Below are 10527 nucleotides of genomic sequence, written 5' to 3'. Positions count from 1 at the left end.
TCAACGACCCAGCGACGCCTTAGTCATACCAGAGTAGAAGCTATCTAGAAGGAAATATTGGAATAATAGCTATCATCGAGGGAAGCATTGCAAGGAATAGTGATGGGACAGATGGAAATAATGGATATATTGGTCTGTCAATTTGTTCAAATTCATATCTCCTTGCATGCTTCTATCATACTACACCATCCATCTCCACGTCGCTACCGAGGCAACTAACGGAGGTACTTGTGACCGATGTGATGCCTCACACTGCAGACCCCGATAGTCGCGCAGATTATAGCAATAATGTAGAGATATTGAGATTACTCATACTACTCTTTCATGTAAGTAATTTCGGTGATTATACTGCTCATTTTCGTAGCGAGCATTGTCATGATGTGGTCATCGTGGCGTTGTCGCGGCAAATTGAGCTCTCTGAGCACAACAATTCCGAGATTTCGGAGAGGAGAATCTGCCTTAGTAGCTACATTTATTCAATCGCGTATGTGCATGCATATACAACACTAAAACGACGTCGAAATGTCTGAAGCAATTATGTCGAGTTTTCGCTACCGTCCCGAGATCCTCCAGGGCGTGGGGGAACTTCTCACCTACGATCTCAAAAAATACGAGGACTGGTTTCTTCTGGATGCAACCGTTTTGAAGAAGATCACAGACGATTTTGTTAAAGAGCTTGAGAAGGGTCTTACCAAGGAAGGAGGGAATGTTGTCAGTATCCCCGTCTAAGCCGGTGGAAACATGTTTTGACATCAGGTTCTCACGACAGCCAATGAACGTGACTTGGGTCATGAACTTTCCCAACGGCCACGAAGAAGGTCGATACCTCACGATAGATATGGGCGGAACGAATTTGCGCGTGTGCTATGTGAGTCTCTGCCCCCGCAAGAGAGACTTCGAGCAAACACAGAGAAAGTATAAAATACCGTCCGAAATAAAATCTGGGACTGGGGAGCAGTTGTGGAACTTCATTGCGGATCATCTGCAGGCGTTTATGAAGGAAAATTTCATTGAGGCTCCGGAAGACCAGCCGTTGCCGCTGGCATTCACCTTTTCCTGGCCGGTCTACCAAAAGACCATTCGGAGTGGAATCCTGCAGCGCTGGACAAAGAAATTCAATGTCTCGGGTGTTGAGGGGGAAGACATTATACCTCAACTGGAAGCTGCATTAGCAAGGAAGGTGAGTTTCACCATCAAGATATATGGCAACAAGATGTCCCTGTCTGATTCTTTGTGCAGAAAATTCCCGTCCAAGTCGTCGCACTCCTCAACGACACGACCGGAACGCTCATCGCCTCGCATTATCGCGACCCTCACGTCAAGGTCGGCAGCATCTTTAGCACCGGTACTAATGCGGCATACATGGAAGAATGTCGATTGATTCCGAAGCTGGAAGAATATGGTCTGCCCGAAGACGCGAAGGTCATCATCAACACTGAATACGGCGCGATCGACAATGATTGCAAAATCCTGCCTCTCACGTCCTTCGACCGACAGATTGACGAAGAATCACTTCGACCCGGGACCCAAATCTATGAAAAAATGGTGTCGGGCCTGTACATCGGGGAGATGATACGGTTAATCATGCTCAAGATGCACGGGGAAGGACAGTTATTTCAAGGGCAGGACGTTACCCGCCTGCGACAGAATAACGCGCTCGATGCAACATTTCTTTCGATCGCGGAGCTAGATATTTCGGAAGGTCTTGACGATATGCGCGAAGAGTTCGAAAATGAGCTTAGCCTGTCGCCGTCCATCGATGAGATGAAGGTATGTCGGTATTTGATCGGGTTGATCGCGACACGAGCGGCGCGTCTCTATGCCTGTGGCATTGCGGCCATTTGCAAGAAGAACAAGATCAACAAGTGCCACGTTGGCGTGGATGGATTTGTGTTTAACAAGTACAGCGGGTTCAAGGACCGAGCGATGCAGGGTCTCCGTGATATTTTTGACTGGCCGCACGACGAGGTTGGGCCGATCTCGTTGAACGCGTCGGAAGATGGCTCAGGTGTCGGGGCGGCGTTGGCGGCGGCTTTGGCGCTGAAGGAAGGCAGGCAGATTGGTATAGAACAGATTGGATAGATTCATCAAAAAGTAGAACGCTCTAGCAAGCTTGATACAATGGCATTCGATCTAGCTTCCAGGCAGACGCGTGGCGCGTAAAGTGGAAAATGCTGATAACGATAAGCCAAAACACCTTAAGCCGACATCCAAGCCGATCTCTCCACACGTCAACCCCAGCAATCCACCAGAATGCGCTTCCGCACGCAATTAAAGAACACCAAGACCTTCTCCAGTAAGTGAAATACCCCTCACTGAGTGAACCAAGCTCACCCTGCCAGAATTGACGGCCTCGCTGTCCTCTCTCGGCAAGCTATGTTGGATGCGCCTGGAGCAAGATGTGGTGCGCTTCACCATCATCCCCGACCAAGGGACTCAAGTATGGGCGCAAATCCCCGTTGTATGTCCTCAATCACTCTTGACAAGAGATATCTGGCAACTGACCAAGCAAGGACACGATCTTCGAGGAAAACACCTACGAAATGGAATCCAACTCCGAAGCAATCAACATCGAAATCAACATCAGTAACCTCAACCGCGCCCTCCGCTCCACATTCGGCGCAACTCAAGCCCAACTCCGCCTCACGAAGAAAGACAAACTCCCCCTTCTCGCATTAACGATCCTCGCCTCGGACTGGACAGAAGGAAACATGGCCCTGGCAACCGGCGAAACCTACCGACAAGACCAAGACGTCGTCGGCGACAGACGAGCTCGCGAGCGCGAAACGCGCATCACGCAGGAAATCCCAATCAAAATCCTGCACGAGACTGTCGTTGAGGGCCTGCATGAGCCGCACTGTCCAGACCCAGACGTCCACATTATCCTGCCCAGCCTGTCGCATTTAAAGAGTATTTCGGATCGATTTACCAAACTTGCGTCTGCGGATCCGAAGGGTCGGCAGGCGGGTATTGGAGTCAGCCTCCGGGAGAGTGGAAATGTTACGGGGGCTGCGAATGTGCTTTCTGCGAATGCGGCGCCCAAGCTGGAATTGTCGGCGAATATGCATGGGAAGTTGCGGCTATCGATTGCGACAGATGATTTAAGGATTGCGAGTGTTTGGGATGAACTGGTTAACCCGCCATTGGATCCGGCGCATATTACACAGGATCAGTATTCGCAGTTGCCGAGTGAGCGGATGCGGGAGGTTGGAGATGATGATGAGTCTGGGTGGGCGAAGGTGAGGATCGATGGCAAGGATTGGAGTCGTGTGTTGAGTGTTGGACGGTTAAGTCCAAAGGTCGTTGCTTGTGAGTCCGTCTGAGAGATTGATCGTGGCTGTTCGACTGGGGCTTACTAATGAGGAAACACTCGCAGGCTTCATTAATGAGACGGCGCTCGTCCTGTATGTCTACTTGCCGGGCAGCTGGAATGGGGAGGAATCATGCTTGACAGTAAGAAATCTCAGACCCCCCAAGTTGAGCACCGATTCTAACCAAGTGTTATCCAGTATTATATCAACTCATTCACGACATGATGTCGCTTGGTCGCATAACCCATATCACTAACTAGTACTCTACTGTATATCTACGAATGTTACGAAATAATCGTACCGAATGAAACCAGACCGGAAGTCCACATTACCGGAATTCATTATTAAAACATAGACATGGAAAGAAGCCATGCGGAAGTAAAAATGATCCAGAAAAAGCACTAGCACGGAACCACGGTATAGCCGCAAGGGAGAAAAAGGTGATATACATGATGCAAGGAGAAATCGTCTCCCTCGCTTCGCGGGCGAAAAGAATCGCAACGAAGAACAGCAAAAAGGCAATATATGTGCAAGGCCTCGCAATGATAAGCTGGCTCGAAGTGCGAAGACGCCATAAGAATGGGGGCCCCGGGGGGGGGGGGGTTGTGTCTGTCCATCAGACAGAAACACATGCAGATGCTGGGTAGATGAATGTATCTTGACAACAGGGAATCTATTAAAGGGTAAAGGGTACTGGGAAGTGCAGGGGAATTCAAGATGAAAAAGCATCAAAAACGCAGAAAGACATGAGGGCGTAATAAGACAAATGAAAAAACACAAAGGAAAATCGAGCATCTACCAGCCGAATTTGAAGTCCTGCCTGGAGAGTATTTATCTGCAGAGAAACTCAAGGACTACTTGGCCATCACGTCAACGTAACGACCCTTCTTCTTGCCGCGCACAGTGTTGCCTTTGCGTGCGGTGGGGGCTCCGAGAAGGTCATCGATCGAGTTGGCATGAGTCAAAGATGACGAAGGCCGAGGTGGAGGTGGGCCAGATGAGCTGCCAGGTGGTGTGGGCACCGCCGCACCGGTAGAGACAGATCGAGGCAAGCTGCTACCCATTGGCGGAGGCACACCGAGTCCGGAGAAGGCAGGACTCGACGAGAGCGAAGGCGGCATGTCGCTAGATGAGGACGGGGGTCGGCTTCCCGAGCCTACGGGCATAGGAGGTACAGGGGGCGGAGGCATGCTGCTGTTGCTAGCTGTCCGACTGGGAGGCGCAGAGCCTCGCGGAGGAGGCGGCGTGGCGCGAACAGGTTCGGCACTGCCGGGGTCTTTCTTGTTGACCCACTTCTTGAGCTCCTTATCATAGTAGAACGAGTTCTCTTCTCCCAGCTTGGCTTTGATGGGACCGCCACCTGAGTGGTTGTCGGCCTCCTTCTTGCCACCTCCAAACCATCCTCCAAACCAGCCCTTCTTTGGTTGTTGCTTGGCGTCCTTCTTGGCTGTATAATAATGTTAGATCGGTCTGTGAGAATGTTCAGATAATGAAGTGGGATAAACATACCATCTTCCTCGGCAGCCTTCCTGAACGCTTCGTCCGCCTTACGGTCGTTCTCGGCTTTCTGGAGAGCCGCAGCTTTGGCAGCAAGGTCGTCATCGCCTTCGTCATCCATGAAGGATTTCTTAGGCTTCAACGACGGCTCTTCGGTAGGTTCCTCGACTTCTTGAGGCTCAGTGTTGATGGCTGGAGCATAGGAAGGCGGCTCATAGGAATTGGCACTGGAAGCAGGGGGCATGTATCCATTGCTCTCTGCCTGCGGCATGCCAGGCGGGCCTTGGTAGTAAGGCGACTGTCCAGCTGTCGAAGCGTCCTGTCCGGGAGGCTGGTAGAAGAGACCGTTCAATGCGGATTGAGCAGGCGGGGCGACATCCGCTGGTGACTGGGTAGCCGAGGTCTCCTCAACCGGTGCAAGTGGCACGTAAGACGATTGAGAAGGGGTGGGCTGGTATCCAGTAGACCCTGGAGAACCATACATCGGTACTCCCTGGAATGACTGAGTATCTGCCGGGGAAGATGGCTGATCTTGCGAGCTGCGACGTTGGCCATAAGAAAGACCTCCTCCAAATGAAGTGGACCGCTGCGAGTCCATTGAGGATCTCCCACGGAACTGCTCTGGAGAGGCATTTGGCGCGTACTGGTTTGCAGTCGGCATGTACCGGGATGCACTACCAGCAGGGACTGGCTGGGCTCCTGCGCCAGGGTAAGATCCATATAAGTCTGACACAGACGGAGATCGGCTGACAGTCGGGGTTCCAGCGACATTGGCGAAAGGACCTACGTCTGCAGTCTCGCCTGCCTTGCCGGATCCTGTTGATGCGGCGTCACTTTCATCGCCAGCAACAAAGCTGTTGAAGCGAGCCCACATCGATCCAGAAACCTTTTCCATGCTCGGTTTAGAAATCCAGGACGAGCCACCATCAGTGGTAGTTTGACGGAGACGTGCAGAGAGTTCGTCCACCTCGATGAACAAGTACTGGTGGTGATATGGCGAGGGCCGTGTGGTGGCTTTCAGAGATGCTGCCACACTATCACAGTAGTTCTGTGCCTCGGTCTTACGACCACGATCGGCAAGGTGCTTAGCATGCAGCAGCTTGAAGGCCAGCAGGTAAGATAAGTTGGCCACAGGCGAGTTTGCAAGAACAGATGTGGCGAACTCGTAAACCTCAGTCAGGAGAATGGCATCTTCATCGAGAAGAGTGCAAAGGAAGCGGTGGTGATCTGCTCCCAGGAGCACAATATTGGCTTGGGGATCGTCAGCACCTCCGAAGACAGCGCCACGGGAGAACATGAAGCAGATATGGGCAGCCTCAATGCGGCCATATGATGCCAGCAAGCGTCCAAGGGCGAGCAATGCCTGATGATCCTCGGAGCTTCGGTTGCTGAGCACCAATCCAAGAGTATCTCTCCAGCTGTCTAGGCCATCGAGGGCATTTTTTGCTGATCCCTGACCATCCACCTTGCTGATCAAATGGTGGCCAGCCCGTGCAGATGGGGGAACGAGCTCATCAATACTCTCATCGACATTACCAGCAAATATCTCGTAAAGCGCTGCAAGCGACTCGGCGTTGGCGGTTGTCGATTTGACTTCGCGACGGATGAATTCTTGAACGACCTGCTTCCAAACTGACTTGTCCATGGTGGATGAAACGATCAAGGCGTGACCCCACAGACGACGGTCGACTGCACTCCAAACAGCCTTCTCCCGCTCGCCCATGAGCAAATCATTGCGCAACTCCTCCATGTAACGAGGATCAGCAGCATCTCCCTGTGGGGGTTGTCCCAAAGGCATGAGGCTGCCTGATGTCGCAAAGGTACCACCATACGAGCCGTCAGAACCAGCCGCAGGCAAGTTAGGGAAGATAGCCTGGCGAAGGGACTGCTGAATAGCAGGTGATCCTTCCAAAACGCCGTCGTTTTCGACCAAAATTTTGGTGATCTTCCAGAGCAAAATCTTCTCCTCGTGGCGCTTCTGCGAGTCTGGGTTCGAGTAGTCAAAATCGGGGGACGTCTCGTTCTCAAAGGCCGCAATCTTGCTTGAAAGCCACGCAATCACATCCTTCTTCTTCGACTTGGTCTTCAGAGGCCCAGGGTGTTGAACAATAGTATCAGCAGGCGGTAGCCACTCAGTGAGTTGCGAGAACTTGGGGTCGCCAAGGGTTGGCTTGATCATCGGAGCCGTTTGGCCGACAGAATAGCGCGGGATATGCTTAGGAAAGCAAGAAACCACTGCTCCACCAAATCCGAATTTGAAAATTGGCGCGCCCTTCCATCTCTCGAGGCTGTCTTGTTCTTGGCCATCAACGGGCGCAATGAAATCCAAACGCTGAGAAAGAGCACGGGCACGAGTAGATACTGAAGGCTGCGTGGGCGCATAAGGATTTGAAGTTTTGGTTGGCGACCCAGAGCCGTGAACAGAAGCAGGACGAGGAAGGGGAGGCTCAATAGATGGCACATAGCGAGGGCTAGTTACCTGCTGACCAGGAGACTGCGTCTGGGACCTGCGAGGGGTGGCGAATTGTGGATCGGCAGCCTGGGGAGAGATTGGCCCAGCCATACTTGGGACTGGAGGGGGGCCCATTTGAGTATACGTAGAACCAGGCGGCGGGGCAGCATGAGTAGGGCTTGGTGCGACACGCTTGGCAAACTCGTTGATGTACTCCGGAGGTGCGTACGGCGGACCTTGCTGTGGAACGGCCGGTGGGCTAGCAGCATCAGGTGTCAACGCACTTACTGGTCCGCTCGGCGGCTGCGGGGCATATGGTGACCCTTGATCAATGCTTGGTCTCTGACGAGGAGGTGAAAAGTTAACAGATGGTTGGAGTGATGGCGCTGGCATCTGTTGCTGGCTTTCCTCGGGCTGGTATGACACCTTCTCATGGTATGCCAAAGGGCTCGATGTACGTGGCTGGAATGGCAATGACGTCTGTTGGCCCGGCACGGACAATGGTTGGGATGCGTAGCGGTTGCGGCCAGCAGCTGCGGCAGCAGCAGGCGGTGCTGGTGAGTATCTTGAAGGTGGTTTTGCCGATCCGCTCGAGCCTGGTGGTTTCGGAGAATATCTGGAAGCAGCAGGGGGCCCAGCAGGTGCACTTGAAGCCAACGAAGAAGCGTAAGGGCCCAAAAGTTCCGGAGGTTGAAGCGAGGACTGGACTGGAGCTACATTCGTCGGTGCTGCAGGAGGCGGAGCTGCATACGAATTTGGAGGTGGCGCCGGAGCGGGCGACAATCCAGCCGGTGGTGGTGCTGCTGCTGCAGGCCCCGGGGTATAACGCCCCGAGCTGGCAGGACGAGACTTGGGGGGCGGCGGAGGAAGCTCTTCGAAGAAGTTCTTTGGTGCCGGGGCCGGAGCCACTGGCGCGGCAGATGGAGGAGCTACAGTTGGTGCTGCAGCTGACATTGGCGGAGGACCAACAGGTTGCTGCACACTTTGACTCGGAGGAGGCGGCATATTCTCGACTCTCGGAGGCACGGGCTTGTGAGTAGCTACCGGGCGTCGAGGACGGGACAAGTCCTCAGGAAGGTCATACGGCGATTTATAACCCTGCTTCGATTTCTCGGTAAAGCTCTCTCCCCGGTTCGCAACCGGATTCGACGGTTGCTGGGAGAAGTATGATTGCATAGCCTGGTTGGCCTGTGGAGGAGCCCCTGGCAGAGGAAGTCCGCCAACCAGATCCGCAGTTGTTGGTTGGTGTGGGGTATAAACACCGGGGATGGGACGGGGTCGAGCTTGACTTTGAAGAGTCTCAAACGGACTGTTCAAGCCGGTAGGACCAGCGTTGGCCGCAGGGGGAACTCCAGCCTGTGGGACAACCTGTTGTCCGGCAGTGGGTGCTTGAACATCCTCTTCCAGTAGCATATCGCCGTCATCATCACTCAAAGCTGCCTCCCAGCGCGCCGCCATGTCATCTTCGCCAATGTCGCTCAGCTCGGCTTCCCATCTGGCAGCGAGTTCTTCTTCCGAAGGCTCTGTAGCCTCTGGTTGGCCTTGAGACGCAAGGGCATCAGAAGATGCGGCATTCAGCACACTGTCAAGTTGGGCAGCCGCAGAAATATCACTCGCGGGAGAATCAATGTGGAATCCCACAGATTCCATTACTTGGGAGGTGCTCTTGCGCATAATATGAAGAGAAGCGGGCTCGTTGCTAGCCTCCGTATCTTGAACAGAGCTAAAGAATCCTTCTGCATCATCCTCATCATTGCCAAAAGGGTCGGCAACGGCAGCTTCCTGAGACTTTGGTCGTTCAGGGGAAGTAGGAGTTGTAGCCTCATCCAGTAAGGGAACACCCTCTTCAAACCTTGACTCGGTCTCCGGAGGGCCAAAAATGGGCTTTGTTTGGGTCTTGAGTTGGTTGAAGAAATCGTCTCCATCAGAATCGACGTCGACATCAACGTTTTTATCCCATGCATCCTCAGAATCGACCGCTTTTGATTCATCCGTGGCGGTTTGCGGTCCCGGTTGCGTATTTTCAGTTGGCTGTACAGGTACGTCGGAAACCGGCTGTGCTCCACCATCCTTATCATCCAAGGCATCCCATGGACCAGGCGTTTGATCCGTCTGGTTTTGAAGGCCTTGAATATCATCGAAGAATGACGCGGACGGGTCATCTTGGGATTCATTGGTGAAAAACGGAGCTCCAGAGGACTGTACTCCTTCCGTCTTTCCTTGCGCACCTTCAGCATTGTTCAAAGTAAACTCGGGCTCGCCAGGTGCTTCAAATGTAACCTCGGAGGCTACAACGGGCTCAGCAGTGCTGATATCTGCATAAGGAGCTGCAGGCGTGACGGGATCCGGTACCGCAGCTTCATGTTCATTCGATGCGCGTTCCGACACGGCTGGGGCTTCAGTGGACGGCGGAGTTATTTCGACGGGCTCGACGGGTTCGACAGACTCGACCGTCTCGGACGGCTGAGGTTCGCTAGACTCGGAAACTTGTTCGGAAGTCGCAGTTTGTTCGGCTGCCGCTTGCTGTGTGTTCTCGGAGTCGTCTGACGTTGCTGCTGGCACGACTCCTTGGACATCGGTAATGAGAGTTGCATCGACCGGAGGACCCGGCGGTTGCGCCGGCTCAGCACCCTGTGAGAACGGATCTTGAGGAGCCTCCGCAATCTCGGGATCAGCCGGTTTCTCGTCAAGACCCGCGTCTGTGATAGCAGTCACGTCCGGTACATTATCAGTACCAACCGCACCCTGAGTCGGTGGCGCATCTAACGCTGAAGCTTCCACAGTTGTATCAATAGACTGAATAGGCCCTGTCTCGTGAGGCATATCCCAAGCGGAAAAATCGTCGTCACTCAAAGGCGACTTCACATTGGGCGCAGGATGTTCTTTGGCGTTACCTCCGGCTAAGGGATCCGCCAGCTCACCATCAGATGAAGTCGTCACAGTCGCATGACTTTGATCCTCTGGTCGCAGGGCAGGATTCCAGCTATCCATCACTTGGTCGAGTGGCGGTGCTGTTTGCGCCATTGTTGGGGAATGGCTTCGAGGCCGACGTGCTCGGGGAGTTCAGAGGGAGCAACCTGACACGTCTCCCGTGACGTTCCAGTCAACAATCCCAACAAACAGAACTCGAGAGCTCCCGGAATTAAAAATCCATTAAGCAACGTAGGGGGTGAAACAGAACAACACGAATTAGATTAGAAAGAAATAAAGCATAGACGCATCGGGGGCGAAGCAGAACCCGTTGGCACGTCCTCGCGCCCCAGATCG

At 53.4% G+C, this 10527-nt stretch overlaps 3 protein-coding genes across 3 annotated transcripts; 2 read left to right on the top strand and 1 right to left on the bottom strand.

Moving 5' to 3' along the window:
• Positions 1–522: 522 nt before the first annotated feature.
• hxkB (putative hexokinase) lies at positions 523–2082 on the top strand (the record flags this gene model as incomplete). Its single annotated transcript, XM_056615033.1, has 3 exons — positions 523–711; positions 770–1180; positions 1240–2082. 3 exons carry the CDS (start codon positions 523–525, stop codon positions 2080–2082), a joined length of 1443 nt encoding a protein of 480 aa, XP_056478005.1.
• Positions 2083–2543: 461 nt separating this feature from the next.
• N7532_002538 (Hexokinase) lies at positions 2544–3323 on the top strand (the record flags this gene model as incomplete). Its single annotated transcript, XM_056615032.1, has 1 exon — positions 2544–3323. The coding sequence occupies one exon, from the start codon at positions 2544–2546 to the stop codon at positions 3321–3323; it is 780 nt and encodes a 259-aa protein (XP_056478004.1).
• Positions 3324–4165: 842 nt separating this feature from the next.
• sec16 (COPII coat assembly protein SEC16) lies at positions 4166–10284 on the bottom strand (the record flags this gene model as incomplete). Its single annotated transcript, XM_056615031.1, has 2 exons — positions 4166–4758; positions 4821–10284. 2 exons carry the CDS (start codon positions 10282–10284, stop codon positions 4166–4168), a joined length of 6057 nt encoding a protein of 2018 aa, XP_056478003.1.
• Positions 10285–10527: the final 243 nt, after the last annotated feature.

This window comes from Penicillium argentinense (genome assembly GCF_028826775.1).
Source record: "Penicillium argentinense strain IBT 30761 chromosome Unknown utg000003l_segment0_segment0, whole genome shotgun sequence".
NCBI classification, from domain to species: domain Eukaryota; kingdom Fungi; phylum Ascomycota; class Eurotiomycetes; order Eurotiales; family Aspergillaceae; genus Penicillium; species Penicillium argentinense.
Note: the sequence above shows the minus strand (reverse complement) of the source record. Positions and strands in the feature narration are given on the sequence as shown.